This window comes from Athene noctua, chromosome 3, assembly GCF_965140245.1.
Source record: "Athene noctua chromosome 3, bAthNoc1.hap1.1, whole genome shotgun sequence".
Taxonomy (NCBI): Eukaryota; Metazoa; Chordata; class Aves; order Strigiformes; family Strigidae; genus Athene; species Athene noctua.
In genome coordinates this window covers 72,584,364-72,605,914 of record NC_134039.1, presented here as the reverse complement: position 1 = coordinate 72,605,914, position 21,551 = coordinate 72,584,364, and the positions used below count along the sequence as shown (strand labels likewise).

General features: G+C 35.2%; 1 protein-coding gene across 1 annotated transcript in view; it reads right to left on the bottom strand.

Moving 5' to 3' along the window:
- COG5 (component of oligomeric golgi complex 5) overlaps window positions 1-21,551 on the bottom strand; it is a 197,631-nt gene that overhangs the window by 93,776 nt on the left and 82,304 nt on the right. Inside the window, exon 7 of the mRNA XM_074903321.1 lies at window positions 16,576-16,706. Coding sequence (XP_074759422.1) covers window positions 16,576-16,706 — 131 coding nt within the window. The remainder of the gene's footprint in view (window positions 1-16,575; window positions 16,707-21,551) is intronic.

Genomic DNA, 21,551 nt, shown 5'->3' with positions numbered 1-21,551 from the left:
ATTAAAGGGGGAAAAAAGGAAAAGAAAAAAGGAAAAAAGGAAAAGGCCAAAAGAAAAATTAAAAGACAAAAGAAAAGCAGCTTCTCATCAACATCTTTAATGTTTTTAATTGTTCCCTCAACTGGTAGGACCAATAATATTTGGGTTTGTATTAGCTTTGTGCTTATGACAACCTTCAGGAATGTGCTGCTGCTAATCCTACCTTTAGCTAACAGCTGGTAAAAAAACTTTATCCTTCGTTATTTCTAGCACATTTCTCCCTGTAACATGCACAAATTATGTAGGGACACACATACTCTCTAAAAATATAAAGTTCCAATTAGCAGGAAATCAGTTTTCTAAAATAGTTTAATAGAGTCACAGCTATAAGTAGAAATAAATTTTGCTGTCATGAGCTCAAGAAATGGATTATTTTGGTGCAAAGATTTCTAAGTCAAAGATTCAAGCTCCTCTGGAAAAAAAAAAATAAACTGAAAGACCATGGAAAACTCTATCAGTTGCTCACCCCCTTTTTGTAGGGGACTATGGACAAGGATCCATTCATAAATTTTGTCCTGTGATTAGACAGACAAAGGAGAAAAAGAAGTAAATATGACTTGAACAATTCAGGGCGCAAATCACCTGATAAGAAGATGAGAATTGTCACACAGTAACTGCCCACCCAATCCATTACCCAGCCTTCCAAGTGGTGACTTCCAGAAAAGGAAACCAGAAAAGCTGTAATTAGTCATGGCTACATCCTAAGAGGTATCTTGAAGCTCTTTTGGAATGCACACACTTCCACACCCGATTTAGCAGCTGGTCAGAAACTGTCTTCAGCTATGTGAACTTTTTTTAAAAGTTTCAGAGTAGATTATGATAGTTTGATTTTATCATTCCATTTGGATGTCAGAGAATGTAACTATAGTAGCCCACAAAAACGTCTATTCCCACTTCTTAACTGGATATGCCCAATTACATCCAGAAGCAAGACTAGAATGAGTAGAATAATATGCTTACTAGCTCGCAAGTGATCCAGGCTTTTCATAAACACTTCCAAATTATTACAGAAGAATTCTGCTATACGTTTACAGCTGATGTGTAAACCTTAGAACATGTACTTCAGCATTATAAAAAATTTGTTTTCTTTAATCCATCTGATTTACAGGAGCTGTATATACATAAGTATTAATTCTGATCTTAAAATAACTGTCAGCAGCGGGGGCTGAAGAAGAGAGCTCACTGATTCATTGCAAAATATATTAAGGAGTACTATTGAATTCCATGAATGATATAGGTTGTAAATGTTTTCATTATCCAAGTTGTAGTACTTTAAGAACACATTTTACATTTAGGGATTGCAAGTTTATTAATTACAGAATGTTTCACTAATTAAATCCAGAAGTACCTTAGTTACCAACCTAGTTGAGCAAATTCCCAGAAACTTGAGTTGAAATCCAAACAAGATATTAAGGAGTTTAAAGCTCTCATATAACAAAGTCATTAAACACTGGAGGTATTCTGAAATTAGCATGTCATGCATCACATTTCTGTTCTTCAAAACTGGACCATCAAACAGCACTATTATATTATATAGTCCTATTGCTACAAAGTAATAACTCATTTACATTTGACTGCACAGTTAAATTACCTTTTGATATGCACAAGGAAATTTTAATATGGTGCTAAATAATAGTCAAGATGGCTTTGTCAGAAGCAACTCATGCCAAACCAAAGTAATTTATTTCTGTGACAGAATAACGTATCTTTCAATGGGAGATATAGTATGTTTTGATTTGAAGCAAGGCTGACACTATTTTAAGTGACTTTCTCTTAAGCTAAGAAAACATGGCCTAGACTGAACTGCTATAAGACAGACATAAAGAATAGGGTGGGATAACCCTACTCAAAGAGTATTTATATGATTCTTTTCAAAACTGAAAGGGCATAACACTTGAATACCAGTGTCTCCCATTGTCTGTCCTAACTCTGGTACTAGTCAACATTCTCAATCTGAAAACAGCAGAATAGATGACAGAATTATTAAAATTTGCAGATAACAATAAACCATCATGGCACACAACATCTACTGGTGGAAAGGCTTAAAATTCACAAAGCAAAGACTCTGTAGTCTGTACAAACTGAAAAGGCATATTAAAGCATGTGGAATATGAATACCATTCACAATCAATATGAGGTCTCTCTGGTTTAGGGGCATATATTTAAAGAAAAACAAAAAGATCTCTGTCTAATTAAAAACTTCAATATGGTGCCTGTAATTTTATCCCAACTCAGGGGGATTAAAAAAAGGCTACCTCTCAACATTATTCATTGATTGCTACAATAGGCCTAGTGCCTGCAATCTATGTTTCACGTATGATGCTGATGCTATGCAACTATGATAACTGGATGCTATGCAAAAGTGTATATACATGCTTTTACATTATACTTTGTGTGAAAACTCCCTGTGACTTCAAACCAAGAACAATTACGATCTTCACTGACAAAATTTGATAAATTCTTGGTTAAAATAACATTCTTAGCACATATGTACAACCACACACCATGCCAGTTTGCCATGAACTCTCTGTCAGAGCCTCCACTTCTATGAATCTGCACAGCAGTTTTTGGCTACAAAACAGATGTGCTAGTTTACATCAGTGAACAACTTGGTCTAATGAATGAGATGAGGACAGTAACTAGAACCTTAACTTTAATTTAGCTGCTCCCAAAAGAAACCCACAAACCTAGAGGTAGAAATGAACACTAAAAAATTATGACAAATAATATTAGTTGCTTGATCTTGCCCAGAATCTGCGGAGCAGTCATATGAATGGCAACTACTTAGTGGTCAAGTTCTTCACTGATTCACGCTTTGTGCAAAATTACACCAACTTTAAGACAGAGGCCTACAAGATGGAAGGAAAATGGAAAATGGATAATGAACTCTAAACCAACCCAAAAATTAACTCCTCTGAATAGTCAGAGCCAAGGTAAAAAAACCTCCATACATATAAAAGATTCAAAGGGATTTTTGAAAGAGATCCTTAACTAAAATGGCTTTAGGAAAACTATTGCAATTACAATTCAATTCCTCATCCATTATTAAAATTCAGCTGTTATCCCCCAAGTATTTTCCTTTGTTTGAATGACACATAAACAGTGAACTTAACTGCCATGAAATATAAATAAGGCCGCAACGTGTTACGGAAAAGTAAGATACAAACATCACTTATAGAAACTGGAATGCATAATAGTATTATGTGTGAAAAACGTAACTGTTTTAGAACATTTAGTACTTTCACCCAGGGCACACTGTATTTACCAGTATCATTTTTGAGAAATAAAAGGTAATTAATTACCTGATCATAAAAATTATACACAGATGCAATGGAAAGAGTCTTTACAGGATGAGTTTAGTGTGTAAGAGAAATCATATGTAGGTGCAGTTATTTATCAAGATACAGGATTAAGTTCCCTTCTCCATATACAACTATCAAGACAATGTATGAGGTACTTCTAGTGTAGGAAGAAGACTTCACTTGTAGAACAAAAAATTAATTTTAAGATCTAATTTTTAGTTAAAGCCAACAACCTAAAATTTTTTGAAAGTACTTATCACTTGTTTTAAAATTAGGAAAAGAAAAATCTCTAAACAGAAATAAAAGCTATGCTAAAACTTACCTTCTCTGAAGAGAAAATCCCAAAGATGCTTTATAAAACTGTAAGATTTCTAAACCAAATAAAGAACATATAGACCTGATTATAAACAAAATTGCATTTTAAAATAATATGCATAAGATCAATTTTCAGATGGTCACAGCAAGAGCATTATTTCAATGATCCACTTTATTTTTGCAGCAGCCTTGCTGTGTTAACCACCTCAGAGCAAAGACTACTTTAACTACATGGCTATACAATTGCCTTTAAAATTCAAGACTGTCTTGATAATAGTTGAATAAAAGTTAACTAGTTACCAAATCCGCTGCTTTAGAATGCAATTTGCATCTCATAGCAGTTATTCTTCACACCTTACAGTTCACCATCTAATGAATTTAAGTCTGTGTTCAGCACTACAGAGGTCAGACTATATGAGCACAAAGTTTCTTGGCTCACTGTAGAAGTCTATGAATTCATTAATTTTATGATTCCTTTATAACTGGCACTGAAGCAACATAAACTTGACACAGTGATGCTTTACCACTGCATTGTATATGAGAACACTGTCAGAGGGTCTCCATGAAGAATGTTACTTGGTATTAAGAAGAAAAATATCTTTGATAGTGAGGTTGGTTAAATTTAATTCTAAATTGTGGTGGAGGTCCTGATGCTAAATTAAGGGGAGTGAGTTTTCCAAATGTATGGAAGAATAGCTCATAGCAACACAGCAACTGGAAGTCTTCAGTATGTGGAAAGGTTGCTTGTATTTATTTGCAGAGGACTTTGAAACTCTGATTCCTAGTTAGAATTTTAAAAGGGGATGAAACAAGAGTAAAGTAGAAAGAAAGACAGAATGAAAAAGGCCTCATGCATTAACATCTCCTTAGGCAGAAAATCTGCAGCAAAAAGCAACCGAGTAACATTAATGTCATACCAAAAGTTTCTATTGGGTCATACATATGTGCTTCAGGAATGTGGTTTTCAACTTGCAGTACCCAAAAAAGAATAATAATAATAATAATAATAATAATAATAATAATAATAATAATAATAATAATAATAATAATAATAATAATAATAATAATAAACAAATACTGACCTAGATCTGTATTCAGAAAATCCTTCATCTAACATTAATAACAAAGAACAAGGTGACTAAGGCTTTCCTCGAATAAATTGGTGCTTACATCCCGATAACTGGAAGGATAGCAACACTAAGCAGTAATAGCCAAATCTTCTACAATACTGACCAAGGTTCGGCAAGACAATTACATTTTTTTTGACAAAAAATCAATAGGATTTCAGAACAAGTCTCCAGGGAAGATAAAACCTGCAGTGCAGGAGAACATATGGCACCCTCCCATCCTCCTTGCTGGTAACTCCTACTCCTGCACACATTCCTCCCCAAATGCATACACATCTTAGCTTTGCTCACATACAGTGCTGGAGGAGGGAGGGGGAAAGACTGAGTGCAGTTCATCTTCCAGCTTCCCTTCTTCCCCACTCCTGGAAGAAAAGAGTTCCAGAAAAATAACCACCATCTGAGCTCTGGAGACTGAATACATATCAGAACCAAATAACCATTGTTACATGTATGCTTTATGATCAAAGAGAGCAGAATGAAAATAGTAACACACTGCCCATCCAGCCTGTGGCATGGGCATATGCTTTCATGCTTACATTTCTTAAGACTAACAGAGGCAGCAACAGCAGTATATACTTCAGCATGGTTCAGCAACCACAGTACAAGGGATATATTTTGGCATGAACTAATTCTGACTAGATTAAACAAATCACTATCATGGCCATCTTTGCTACTGTATTATCTCTATTAGACTGTAGAGATGTTCCCTAAAATGTGGGCTTCTAAAATGTATGTTCAGATACCTCCTCAGTAGTCTTGTCTTCCCAGCAGTATTCACCAAGGAATTCATCGCTTGCTGCTCAGTTATAAAGCCCTTCACTCTGAAAAGCACACCATAGGTGGGCCAAAACTACATCTCTGAAAATTAATCAGGTTGACCTGCAAAAATCTGCCCATTTGGATCTCTGGCATGAGATGTCTTCAAAAATTACTATGCTTTCCTTTCTTCTGCAGTTCCAACATGTTTACCCAACAGAAATGTTCCACCTGTCTCAGGATTTAAGTTACTGATTATTCAAGTAATCGCTCAATCAATCTTCAACTTATTGTACATAACGAAATACCACACTTATAATAAAGAGCTTGTAAAAGAGTTGCTACCAAAATTTTTCAAAGTCCATTTAATGAAAACTTGGGGATTTTTATCATATTACAAAACTGGGTCAAGTTAGAAAGATAAGATACAAATTTAACTTCATCAGTTTAATAAAATATCACAAACTTATAAATTGTTATGAAACCTAGAAAACTGAGCAGCAAAACCAATGTCTCCCTTTTTTGTTGTTGGGTTTTTTTGTAACATAAAGCTATGTTTTATGGTATTTGTTGCAGCTTTTTTTTTTAAATTCAGACTACCAAACATAAAGCAACACCTTGTCAGAAGAAAAACAGTAAAGGAAAAAAGGACAGTTTAGATAGCGATAGATTCTCTGGGAAAGGCATTGAAAGAGGTCACAGCACAAAAATATTTGTGGAAAATCAGACACAGTTTTCAGTTAATAAAAGCTTAATGATTTTAAGGACTAAACTATTTTCAGTTAAATATGTATAGCAGACATAGTTGCAGCATTATAATTGTTTACTTAAGTTAATTCTACCTCTTCTCAAAGAATTTTAAGACATAAAAAAAGGCAACAATTTCCAACTAGGTATTAGAATTTCAGCCAAAACCATTACTAAACATTTGTATTATCATATGCATTGCATTAATATTACATGAATTATTGAAGACTGATTAAATATGCATGTGTCTATCCAAGCAGGTTTTTCCTCAACATGCAGTCTCCTGCTTTTTGCTATTTTCAATATTTGCTTAAAGTCAGTGCTTTTTAGCCTATGCCTCATATCAACTAATTATGAATTCCTACCTGCCACAGAGGGAAGGGAAAAGGGAAGAGTGTTTCATGCTTCATTTACTAGTGACAACATCTCACTGGGTCTGTCTGCTCTGTGGTTTGATGAAAACTACTCTGTGGAGCACACGTCCAGCAGACATACAATCAATAGCCAAGAGCACTAACAGATGATCAACAAGAAATATCATTCTCTTGGCCAAGCCACCCAAACCCCTGAGCCAACACCTCCTCCACTGGGGTGCAGGGGACACTAACAGCAAAGGAGGTGGCAGTTCCAGGTTCTGCTGTGCTCACCTGAGCCACAGGGTGATCTGCAGGAGCATTTCAGATACAAATATAGGGCTCTCAGATGGCAGGTGGCAGGTTCCACTGGGGTAACAGTTTGGAAATCAATAGAGGGATGATAGCAAGATGGCTAGTGTGAGGGGACTTCTTAATCTGGATGCTTTTGAAGGCATTCTGAGGCCTAAGGAAATAAAAGTATAATGGTATGCAGCTGAAGGATAGAAGAAGATAGGATAGTGGTATGCCCTAATCCTGAACGTACATGCCTAGCTACTGCGATAGAAGCTGCTGCCGTTGCCATCACCCCAGTGGATGTAGTCGGGCAATCCAAATATCGGAAAAAATCATCATTTCATTTCTCAGTTTCCTACTTTAATATGATTTGAAGAAAAAAAAAAAATCTAAAGGACAGGAAAAAAAAATGTTGTCTAAACTGGGCCTAATTAAATTTGAAGGTTTTGTTGAAACCATAATGTGAATCATAGGTCCCTAATATATTGTGACAAAATATCTCCTAAATACTACCTCCTCACAAAAAGTGAAACCTATGTGTTTTGTTTGTTTTACTAAACACTTCGATATCTGATGCATAATAATTTCTCAACTTTATGAGGACCAAACATGACCCTGAACATTGCAGAAGTTTACCAGAAGCTGATGTGGAGTCAAATGCAGGTGAGTGCACTGCATAGCTGCATGGCCATGTACATGTCCTAGAGCTGGAAAGGTAAACTCCTATCAAGAGCTACTAATTGGGAAAGGTGGCTCAAGGAAGGCAAGGGGTCCTTTGATGTCTAATTAGCTAGTCCCTTGTCCTCACTCCCACACCTGGAAACTTTCTGCAGGACATAAATTAAAGAACTAAAATTTACGTTCCTTTTACAATGCTTGTTTTACTTTAACGTCAATATATTTTGAAAGATAAACAATTACAGATGCAGATATTAGTGAGTGAGAAAATAGAAGCTTCCAGGATTTATTTAAGAAAAAATTGTTATTTTCATAAGGGGTGGAAAAAAAGGCATTTTCATGAAACAAGGCCTGTTAAAAAAGGGGCCAGTGTTGCCTAATTGTTAAAGCATGGAAACTTGTAAACTCAAATGCTTTGTTAAGAACCTTCCTGCTTACTTCTTGTCATTTAGAACTTCTCTATATGTGCCCATCTGTAGCATGAGGTTTGCTAATACCTGTCTAAACCACCTACTGCACAGTTTGTGAGGAATTTTCTAAAAGATGCTGCAAAAGTGCAAACCAGAATCATTAATAAGAGGATCAATATTTGGAAAGTAACATGTGACACAGGGTCCTCTGCACATTTACAACAGCAAATTATATTCTAACACTGAACAGGAAAGCCCTAGATACTACTTTTATTTTAAAATCCTTCTGTTTTCAAAATGTTGCTATTAAACTTGCCCATATGTTCCAATAACTACAGCTCTCATGAGTCTTCTATATTAATGGTAGCTGAAAATAATCTTGGAATACAGATATTTGAAAAAGCTCCTATTTGAACTACATTAGCACCGTGTAGCTCCATTCACAGACCAAAAACCTGTTGCACTGCAAAAAGAAACTAACACAAGTTAACTTGCTACTTCTTCCTCATTTTGCTTTTTTCTTTCTTTTTTGTTTTCAGTATCATCCTGATTTCCACACACAGAATGTTTTAAAGATCAAATATCTTAAATGTTGGAGTTATAACAAATGAAAAGAGCCCAAGTACTGAACAGTCAGTCACACACTATCATTTCTACCTGCATTCACAATGTCTCAGGTTACAGGTACTTAGATTCCTAATGGTTTGGTAACAAGGCCTTCATATTTTCCCTCTACATGAATATTGGAGTTACATACCCATTCATATTAAAGAGGTAGCTTTTAAATGTTAACGTTTTTATACTCAAAGCATACCTTCTCTGATTTAGCAACATGACCTGTTAAGAAAGATGTCAAACATCTAATAAAACAACCACTACTACAGCTAGCATGTTTTCTTGCCTGTTCTTGGATTATCATCTTTTTTTGTCATGGTCACCTATATAACACATTATATATTCCACTGAAGTTTTGCTGATCTTTTCTTTCTGGCTACATGAAGTCTTCTTGGATTGTACAAACGGTTCCAATGAGAACATTTACCTATACAGTGTAACACAGGGAGATGAAGCAATGGCTAGAGATGAAATTAGAGATGACCAGTAAGACAGATGGTTTTGTTGTTGTAAAACATTTAAAGAGGCATTAGCACACAGCAATAATTAATGGTTTCTCTTTTCCTATGGATTTGGAAATACTTTTTGCACTTGTATAATAAAACAGAGCGAACACCTAAAGAATTATCAGGAACACCTTAAAGTATTATTATTATTATTGTTGTTGTTGTTGTTGTTAATACTGCTATTAAAAACATTTTGATATGTATTATGCCAATATTACACCTTCCTTTTTTTATGCAATTTTAGCCCTTACATGCAGAGGCTGCAAGCTGCAAAATAAAAGTGAACTATATTGAAGCCAGACATTCATTTTAGCTATTCCAAGATTCAAAACATTCTATCATCTGTTCCTATGGAAACTGAAAGGATATTCTAGGTTATATCAGTATCGGCCGATTATGTTGCAGAGAAATCTGTGGTTTATTTTAATCCACAGTTCAGAGGTATAAATTCATGCTTAGTGTTTAGCTTGGTGATTTCAAATTACTGAAGCATGGTTAACACTTCAGTTCCATTAGATCATACTTTAAGATAAAATAAACTCTTTTTAGACAAGAATAGTAAAGCGAAAATTTCATAAGGTTTGGTTAATCCCCATGAAGTTTACCATTCAGATGTAGGATATAACTAATGCATACATGGAAGGTATTTTTTTGTTGTTAGATGAGCCATACTTTTCTACAGCACATCTTAACAGAATAGTTCTAGGAAGAAATAATTTAGATTTATCAAAAACTCCTTCAGTAGTGCCATGCACCAGATGGCCAGATGAAGGAATCTGATTTAGCAAGTTAACAAGATCATGAAAACCATAACCATAATATTGAAAATGAAAAATAAAATTGAATAATGCAACATGAGAACGTTTCTGTGACAAAGAAATTTAAAGGTTAGGATACAGTAAAACTTGTAAAGATATATAAACACATAAAGTGAAAAGTCTCTATATGCATACATAACTATTGTAAAAGGAAAAACAGAAACCGTATAAGCTAGTAGGATTTTAATTAAACAGACTCAAATGCCACTGTGATCTTTTACAATGAAAGCCAATATGACAGATATAACATGTTGAAATAAGTCTTCTCTGTCTACATTAGAATTACAGAAAGCAGTAAAATGGGTGGCTAATGTGAATCTAAATAAAAAACTTTGGATCTCATCCTGTCTTCACTAAGCAAAACTAGATGATTTAAAGTTAACTATAGCTACCACCCTCACCCTATGCCAAAAGTAGCAAGCAGGTTCAAATTTCCCTTTTTACAGATAATACTTCAGTCTTCTTACTCCAGATTCAAGCAATTGACTTCAAAGTGAATAATCAAAAATGCCTTCCATTTCTATATCATATTGTAGTCAATCATTTTATTATGAAATAGCTGTCTCTGTCTAGTTTCCATCAGGATCTCCTCTAGGGAATCAAGATTGTGGAATAATAAGGAAACATAACATCTACTGCCTGAAGTGTGCTATATTGGTTAAATTTCTGACAGAGATGAGGTTAAATTCCAACTTCTAGCTTTCAAAGTAGAAATAAATGTCAGTGAAAAAAAAAAAAAAAAAAAAGCAATTACTTCTCTTTGACTTAAAAAAAATGTTTACTCTGGGTAGCATTTCAATTCTATTTTTTTCAGACTTCTTATGAGGATAAACGATAGTATATTGATAAAATGACTGGTTGTGTGCCAAATTGGAGGGGTTCTTTTCTCATATTTTTCTACTTTATTTGCTATTATAAAGATCACTTTTTAATTATGCATACATATGAAGTTATGCACATCTACATAACAGCAAACAATTCCATTGACATTCTGAATTACATAAGGGCTTATATTATTTAAAATGTGAAAAAAATATGATAGCTAATACATAAAAGCAGCAAAGGGCAGGCAAAAACATCTGGAAGTTAAAATTTTCCTTTTGACTAGTGCAGTACATCACAGTGCGGGCAGCGTAGCACATCCTAAGCTAAATGAACTAAATATTAAGAGATCCACTATACAAACATGGGGCACATGAAGTAACATTCTCTTATGACATTAGACTTTGTTATAGAGTCAAGCACTTCTTCACGGAGCTGACAACTTTAGACAGCATATTCATACACTTGCACAGCCCATTTTACTATAAAGCATTAAAATCTGAAGATGGCAATGAACTAGCAAAAACTAGCAAGCATACTTAGATTTAAATCAAACAGTTAAAATATCATAAATTAATCTAGAAAAAATGATGTTTCGGTGAAACATACACTCTTGCTAAAGTATTCAGGATTGAAAATGAGAAACTCAACACCACAGGACCTTGCCCAGAAAGTAGTGCTGCAAGAGCCATCCACGCCTTTGGCAGTAATAATTAGAAGTAACTCAAGAATGCAACCTTATTGTATATTTGTAAGTTTCACCAAAAAAGTGAAAAATGGAGCCCAATGCTAGCCATTCTTAATATCTGAATATCTCAAACACCTCCAAGTGAATTTGCATGACTGGAAAATTCTCTTGCAGGATAATAAAGAGCATGTATTGTTTAAGATCCTTGATATTAAACACTGCCCTATGAAGGATTTAAGATTAATTTCACCAATCTTGCTGTAAAACCGCACTCAGCTCAGAGGACTCTAAAATTAAATAAATTATGCAACTTCTTAATGATCATGTCCGGAAAAATGGTCAATTATGTGCATATTTTCCCCTCCAATCCCTTGTGAATAATAAAGACCTACTGTTAAGAGATCCTTGACATGAGATTAAAAGCTGGTCTGTGAAAGGTTTCAGATTAATTTCACCAATTTTGCCATAACACTGCAAGATGTACTACATAAGCACCTATCTTAGGGAACCCTGAACTGAGATAAATTGTGCAACTTCTAAATAATCACCTCCAGGCAACTGTTTAATTATTCAGATACTTCATCCTCCCATCACTTTTCTCAAGTGCTAAATAGCATTAGTCGAGAACAATTATGCATGTATATCTAGTTAATAATTTTTAATGTGAAAAAAAAAAAAAAAAAAAGCTGTACTTGTTCCAGAGACAACAACTTAGAGGAAAGACTCATTATGAAAAAGAATCCAAAACAGAACAATTCACAAAATGATTGCTACTCGGTCAGTTACAACATGAAAATTCAAAATGCCCTCAAACACACTTAAAGTGACAACAGTATAAAGACATTACTCTGAAATTGAGACATTTTTGTTCAGATAGTATTATTTCCATATTTGTCCTGTGTATATAAATCCAGTGTTTGAAAATCTTACTGAAGTAAGAGTTTAAGATTTATTTCTTCTTTATTCTATGAGGTTATAATTAGTAAAGCTCTTTATTTTGAAAAAAAAAAATTGCAGAGGCAATTTAACATTCATTTGGACAAAGGATAGTTATTAGACTTACACTTATTTTTTGCTTTCTCTAACAAAATCAGGAAACTTCACTACATGATCACCAGAACGATTTCAGTGAATTTAACTCTCTTAAGATCCATGCTAGGCAGGAAAATAAATTTGCACACATCTTAAATAAGGGAAACTAAGCAACAAACATCACATAAAAAAAAAATAGTCAAGACACCTGTAGATCACTCCAGGAGACAAAGAAGGAAAATTTTTTATTCTCTGTGGTCAAAGATACAGAATGTTTCTGTAATACACAGAAGGACAAACTGTGTTTAAGGTGCAAACCCAAGGAAATCTGAGTTATACTCTGATCTCCACATCATGTCTTGTTCGACCTAAATGGACATTTTATTTTTTAATCAATCTTTATTGATAGCATAGTCCTCACCATCTATATCCCAATTAAAAGTTTGTATCAGTAAGTCAAAAGCAAGAGCATAAGTTTCTAACCCATTTTACACATACAAGTACATACATGCAAAAACCCATCCTTCTTATCCAGGAGACCCATAACTGTTGTTAAAGCAATAAACCTAGCTCAGAACTCAGGCTACCTCTCCAGAGGAGTAAAATGGAGGAGATGGAGATGCACCTCTTTTCTGCACACACACGACCTGGCTCCTAATGCTACCAACCTTATCATTACCTGATGGAACTAAGTTTGGGCACCCCTGGCTGTAAGAAGAAAGTCCCACACTAAGCATGGCAATATACAGCAGAAAGGGTTTGAAGCATGAGCTAAGTGGCAGAGAAAGTCTTCTTCTTTATATCAGCCACAATACAATGCCTGGCAAAACTGTTCTACCTGGCATTGAGCTACGGTAATCTTAACAAATTTCTCTTGTTCTAAGTAATTTCTTACTATTCAGATGTGCTTTACACGATATACTGCTGTTGAATAGAGGGCTGAAGTGATGTCAAGAGCAAATCAGATTCCTCTGACTAGGGTGCATCCTGTGAGCAAAAGAAATGCTGGGGATGCTTCAGGCAGTTGCAAGATGGATATATACGTATTTTTTTCTCTTTAAAGCAGAAAACATTGATGTCTCTTCTCTTAGAGTGGTGATTTTAACAGAGTTCTTGATGTATCTCTGTTAAAGCAGCTCCTCCTGCTTTCTATACTCTCTGCCATTAACCTGCTTACAGCGTGAAGGAAAGCTAGCAAGGAGTTTAGGACTAAACTGTAAGGACAGGGTTTTGATTCATTTTCTTGATACTGTTCTGTAAATCATGAAAGAACATCTATCTGTGCTATGTACATACACTAGGAGTTCATAGCAAAGCATATGCAACAACAAAAAACCTGCCCATAGACACTGGTACCCCTACTTGATCAGGTTTGCTATTATTTTCTCAACAAGAGCAAAGAGGGCTTACTCTTTCCAAAACAATTAGGAAGACAAGTGTGGTTGGCAGCTCTGTGAAAACCAGTTAAGTCTAGACAAGCTGACAAACACTTCTAGTTTATACCCAGATGGCAGCTTTAAAGATACCACCATGAACATGAGTGGAACCCTTCACTTCTGAAGCAGTCAATGGCTAGTGCCATACTTCCAAGGGAAGAGGAAAAGAGTTCATTTCTTCTGATGCTATAGTGATGGACGTGCAATAAAAGCATGAATTACAATGCAGAGAAAAAGACAATGTATCACTCAGAGGCAAGTATCTGTTTTCATGTGCTACTGCTGGCAGTTATTTAGGGGAATCTGGGCACAGCTCATTAGCATGTGACCTATACATCATTAAACAAAATAACTAAAATAGTTTTCTTAACTAAACAAAGGAGATATCAAAGTGTTGACAGGGACAGTTTAAACGTTTTAGCTCTGTTCTTTTTGTCAGACTAACTTCTAGCAGCATCTCTGAAAAAAAAGCCTAATTCTAGAGAAGACATTCACCAAATTCTAATGACTTCTGCTTAAAAGTAGATACTTATAATTTTACTTTTTTATGTATTTCCACTTCCTGCTTCTCTTCCAGGTGGACATTGAAATACTCTAAAACGGAGACATAAGACTTACTTTCTCTTAAGGCATTGCTCAAAAGTACTAAATGAAATACAGAAATACAGCTTGCTGTAGGCAACTGATCTCATATATTATTTACACAGCAGATCAAATCAAAGGCAAAAACTAAAACTGCAGTTGCAAATATGAACATCAAATAACTGAAGAACCACCTGGACAAATACAAATGCACGATTCGCTAAGGCACAGAATTGGCTACCAGAATGGTTATTAGCAGGAAGACAGCTCATCTAAGGAATTCTGTGGTAAAACACACAGAAGGAAAGCTGAAGATCCCACACACTCTTATGGGAAATCTCAGGGCTTAGAAGGTATAAATGTAAATCAGCTTGTCAATAAAATGCACAGCTACAATAGAAAAGTATCAAAAACGTACTATCTGCTAGTCATATTTCAAATTCTAGATTTCTTGGGCAATGCCTGCTTTCTAAAGCACACTATTTTTCCAACACAGAATCCACAAATCACATCCAACAACAAACCTGTGAAGCGTACCCCAACACCTCTTCGTGAAAACATCCCCACTTCTGATATGACTAAGCCCTAATAATGTTCTTCCAAACAATCTTCCATTTGCTGGAAACAGGCCCCTGGCTAAAGCACAACAGACATATACTTTAATAATCTCTTGATTACCTGGATACAGCCTCGAACACCTAATAAATCTGTCTATTTTTCAAGTGGAGTGGGATTGATTTCCCCAGGGTTTCTTTGTCAGTTCTGTTTTAGTAGTTAATATGAAGTGAAAATTATCTGAGAAGGTCAAATCTGACATGAAAAACTACAAGGAGTAGACACTGATGAAGACTTTTGCTACATTTAAAATAAATGACCACTTGCTTTTTCTTAGGCCCTACCTTCGTTCAGTTTTATTTAACATCGCATATGCTTCATAGCTTGTAACAGGCCCAGTCACAGCTTGGCAACATGCTCAAATAGGCAGGAGTTTCAACATTTGAATCGTGATCAAGTAAAAAATGGGATGTTTTTTCCCTACCATTTTGCTATCAGTACATAGCCAAAAGTATTTACCATAAACATGACTTCTTACTGCAGAAAATTACTTGAAATGGGAGTTCTAAGTAAATGTTTGAGACATACTGATAATTTTAATCCTCAATCACCTAACCAAGCCAATTTAATGAAGAGTTTTCCTATTCTGTATATGTTTCATGTCAACCTTCAATAGTATAAACAAATGCTTTATTGACTTAAAGATAAGTTTAACCATTGGTAACAAACAGCATAAAAATGTCTTGTTCTAATCCTCTTTGTTCTCTAATTTAAAACCCAGATTTGATAGGAACTTCTATTAGATTTTTCCTCTTATAGTAATGGAGATTTTAAATGCTTTTAAAGAATACTAAAAAGTATGGACAAAAGAACATGAATTTTTTTTAAAGGCAAAAAGACAGCACTAATGATACTACAAATAGTTAAATAATAGACATAGCCAGGTTATTAAAAATGTAGATAATTATATTTAGTATGGATGAATGCAATTATGCATATTCATTTTGATATTCCCTACAGTGAATATTTACCTCAAAGTTTAAAGTGCCCTTTAAAATTTTAATGGGAAATCTTTCAAATTACTTTAATGTATTACTGCACAGCTAAAATACAGAAATCTTAACAGTTTTAAGAAGGTGTATTTTTCACATTTATCTATAAAGTTTGGCAATACTGGCAATGTAGTATACTGTGTTTAATGCAAAGTGCTATCAAACAGCAAGCTTTTATCACAGTGTTTAGTTAAACTCTTTATATCAGCACCTACATTCTCCCAAATTTCAGGGTCAGATCCTGCAAAATTCTATTCTTGCAAATACTGTACAAGGCCAGTTTTGTCAATTTCTTCGGATATTCTCATGTGTGAGAATGTCACACATAAGACTTTTTTCATGTTTGATTTCCATTAGACGATGCTACACAAAACAAAGGAAAACAAGCTCAGAGTACTTTTACACTTCACTTTTGAAAGGAAGTAAAGAAGAGAGTGTATTTTACCTGAGTCTCCACACCTTGCTCAAGCAACCTTTTAGCCTGATTTTCCACCTCAAGTCGAGCTCTTGCAATAAACAGAAGGTCATTTTCAATTACTTCTATTCCAGAGAGGTCTATCCCTTGAGAAAGGTAATCTATAAAAGCAACAAAACATTGATTACCATGACATCAGATAATGGAACATTTTAAACATGATAAAACATTTAGAACTTACAGTGAGTTCCAAGAGACATTTTTGCATAGAACACTTGACAATGAAGTACGTCAAAGTAATGTCTTATACAAGAAAAACTAAAAATCAAGATATTATTACTCAAGAAAACCTAGATATTGAATAACTCAATTTACATCACAGCACTTCTCCATACCCAGACACTGCTAAAGATATGCACAGCATGAGTTCTAGAAACTCCAGTCACAGGGCAGGAAGGGGCAAGGCGGCATCACCTTGTCCCAAAGGATTAAAAGGATTAACTGCATAATTAAACTTCTCTAACCAGATGTTTGAATAAGCATAATTTGATCTAAAATCTGATTAATAGATTTAAATTATACTTCATATATTAAAATTGTGCTTCTAAACAATTGGGATCAAACACAGAAGAACAGCAAGAAAATATATATATATATTTTTTAATATTTAATCACAGAAACATCACAAAATTTATTATCATCGTGGAAACCACCATCAGTATGGCATCTACAGATTACTGGGCTGGACTGGCAACTACAGCAAGAAAATCTATTCAAACTATTCAAACTCAAATTTTGTCACTGGCCATACATATCTGGCCAAATCACTTTATCTTTTGGTAGTAGCCACTTAGTAATGAGAGCACTGTAGCACTTAGAAAACCCAACATTTCATCTCCCTTTATGAAAGGAGGTTTGAATCTGTGACATCCTTTCTCCCAGACACATTCATTTTCTTTTAAAGGGGGCAACTTAAGCTTTTCACATAGAAGAATTTTAGATAGAAAATACAACCCAGGGTGTAAAAATGAGGTTTTCACACTCCCTGCGGTCCCTGACCTCTACAGTCATTTCTGTTGTCTCCTTGACTGATCTTGCACTCCTGATCTAACCTAACTAGTGACCTGCCTTTGGAAGAAGGGCTGGAGTATGCCTCTTCCCAGATGTCTTGGATTTCTTAGTGACACTCATTTGAGATGCAGGAACTGAAGATGATTCAACTTCCTTCAAGGCTAATGAAGATCTACAACTTAGATTGGGCTAGAAAATTCATTTAAATATTATGCCATTACACCCATAATATTTAACATTTTTGCAAATCAAACCAACTATGGCCACTGCTTTGAAATCCATGTTCCTGGAATATGGAAAACACAACCTGAGAACACCTACTGCTTTAGGCTCCTCCAAGAACAGACAGACCTCTCCACTTAAAAACTCTGAATTATAACATAAATTAGGTGGGGACTGGATGATTAAATTTATAAAATGAACACTTCTGAACATGTATGGATGCCTTTGATTAGATCCGCAGAGAAATGTAAAAGCAGCCTCGGAAGGTAATCAGTGAACCTGAGGAACCTTCAAAATTAAACAACGCTTCTTTTTTTTTTTTCCTCCTTTTTTATCTTTCTAGATTTAAATCATCCCAATTCCCCATGTCAAGATAGCCTAGACCTTTACACTACTGCTTATCTCCAAAATAACGCAGGACTACTCTCACTTACACATTTTTCAACATTTTGCTCAATCAAGCAGATTGTCCACTACTTCTTTTGAAATAACCAATAAAACTAACAAGATAATAGACAAAGCATTTCAGCCCATGTCAGATAATTTCTTCATAAGACAATGTTCCACTGCTTCCATTTATAACTAGCCACTATGACTTCCTAATAAAGTTATCTTCCTTTTACATTCTCTGAGTAAGTTTACTAAGTCACAGACGTAAATTCTGACTAACTTAACTAATCTTTTAAATCTTTGTCAAATAACCTTTCACTTTGGTAGCCAGTTATTTTTGTTTATTCACAATAAAGATTCAGATTCATTTTAGCAACCACATGTTCACAACTGAACACAAAATTCCATGTGAGTCACTTCACAGCTATGCAGAGAAGAACAGCCCTGTACCTGCATATGAAAAACATCGCATAGGAAAACAAAAAGTTTAGAGAGATACTGCATAAAGATTAGTAAGGCATAAAGGAAATCAACTCTTTTTAACAGTACAGTGTGTCAAATGGTTTTGTCTGTATGCATTTGTTTTAAAACGGATCAAAAAAATTCAAAGGACAGCAGAGCAGCAGGACAGCACACCTCACGCTGCACAGGCTATTCATGAAGCCCTATATGCAGGCATGCTTACAAAGCTGCTTTTGCTAGGGGCTACAGCAGCCAGACTCACCCGTTACTTCCCTGCAACTTTTTGCTGTGACTAAACTGCCTATCTACAGGTGGCCTTCTTGCAAATGAACCTATTAAAACTAATATTAAACTCCCACTAACTTCAATTACTAATCTGAATGAGCAGGTATCTTGAATGTGAAGACTAATTTTCTAATCCCTTTCAGCTGCACAGAAAAAAAAAAAGTAGAAAGAACTACCCACAGATTAAGTTTTACTGCCATATTACACTCTGAAGTAGTTTCTTGGCAACATGAGATTACAAAAGGTGCAGATATCGCCAAAGACTTACATAGCCCACAAATACAAGATCTGCTGTGGAGTTCACATATGTCATAAAATCATATTCTGCAACACCAAGTTGCTTAAACAAAATAAAATGAAAATATGGTTCTGATCTCCTAAATCCACAGAAAAATCTGTGGAAAAGAACTAAAAAAAGAGACTGTTTCTCCCTTCAGTGTTTTATCTCAAAATCTAAATTAAGCCATTTCAAGTGCTAAAAATCTTAATCCTTCTGATGGTTTTAAGAAAGGAACAGAAAGACCATGCTGCTTTGGCTCCTCCAGATACCTCCATCTGTGCCTCAGACTGGCAGCCACCTCCTGCTAAACTGCCAAAATCTGCAGCTTTGTTCCAAATTTCCTGCAATCCTAACAAAATGCTTAGGGACAATGCATTTCATCAGGGCTTCAAAACAGAGGGACTTTCTGTGGGTTCAGTGGTTACATGCCCTGCTATGGATGCTCATACTTGCTATTCTAACCAATAGGGAAGCCCTAGGAATCATATTGTACCATTTTCAAAAGAAAAACAGTTTTCATACGGACAGCAGGTCTACAGCAGAAACACCTGCAAGTTCTTTCCTGCCATTCCTATGTGACAGCGGAAGCTGCAACATGGGCAGGATATGCATCTTTTGATAGTTTGTATCATCTAAGCAGACAATATAATACTGAAATCTCTACACTTGTGTATTTCTAAGAGAATGCTGCCATCACGGACAGCACGATGAAACCGAGCAGAAGGGCAGCTGACACAAGGGTGGCCAGATCATAGCCAGAACCACGGTGCATTTAGGATCCAGTTTATTAAAATACTGCGGAGGAACTTGCACATTCTAACCAGCCACATGAAATACAACAAAGCATGTCACATGAAATACAACAAAGATCCTAACAGTTATTAACCCAGGAACCAGCAAAAGTAGGATTCTGCTTCAGGTACTTCTGCAACCATTATTCTGTTTCTTGCCATGCACAGTCAGTTGATAACACTACGGTCATGATCAGAGGTGAGAGTGACATGGGTTGTACAGTACTTGTGTCTTCTCAGGAATTAAGCAGATACAATGGCTCATCTCCCAGTTAGTACAGACTCTGGGGCCTGAGGCCTAGTTTAAAACTTGTCAGCTTTCCTTCTGCTTTAACCCTAAACCACTAGAGTAAAACTAATACTATATTAACCATAACAGGTTTAGTGAGTATAGTATTTATAACTGCCATCTCTACCTTAAACAGATTTAAAAAGCACATATATATAACATTTTATCAACTTCGAGAAGACTTGTGCTTTAAATGAATGAGAGCCTAAATACCTTGTAACACCGCATGCCAGGGTTGGATGCAGCCATGACAGGCACTGCCCTCACACCAGCATGGCACACAGCATGCTGCTCCAGTCACTTCTCAGTGAAGCCAGGGAGGAAATTAGAGGAGGGAGCTATAGTCCTATAGCCATTCCTCTACTCTCAACACTCCGATAATTCTATCTCTTTATATAGGTTCATAAAAATAAAGGCTAATCTTTAACTTTACCATAGGGTGCTGGTATGGCTTCCCTTCTAACTATCACACCTTATTAAGCTTGGAAAGCACAGCTGGAAATTACTTTTTAAGGACTTAAAATACAGACTGCCTGCTGAATTTTCTTCTTGAACAAAAATATTATATGTCAAGGCAGAATACACTGAGCCCTAGGAATCAGTGACATTTATAATCTACCTCAACCTAACAAAGGGTTATAACTTTGTATTTCTTAAAGAAAAAATATTTTTGTCATTACAATTCCAAATTTTCTTGATTTACTATATCTGAACATTTTTTCTAATCTACTGGTTTAGATGATGCTTTAAAATGTATTTTTTAAACCAACATTTCCCAGATAGTTATGCAAGAGGAGTTTAATAGACAGAGATAAATCTGATATGCACATAGTACGTTAGGTAGAAAAACTTTGAGCAACACGGTTAGCTTTTCTTAATCTAAGTGTTTCAACAACATTGAATCTATTATGTGATTTCATTTTTTGACTTCAAACATTGCTCTGTGATAATATATAATGAAGACAGGAAAAAATCTGAATTAAAACTTTCTGTAAGTGTTAAAATATATTTTTGAAAAAAGATAACTCTGAAGCTAGCATCCCTCTAAGCTCCACAAAAACTGTATTATGCTCTTTATTTAAACTGAGTTGATTTTGAGCTTTTGCTAGAAACTATAGAATCAACAGAAGTCCACTGAGGACAGTCAGATGCACCAACAAAGAGGAAACCAGGACAGTCAATAATAAACCAATGTCATTAGACTGTGTCACTCAAG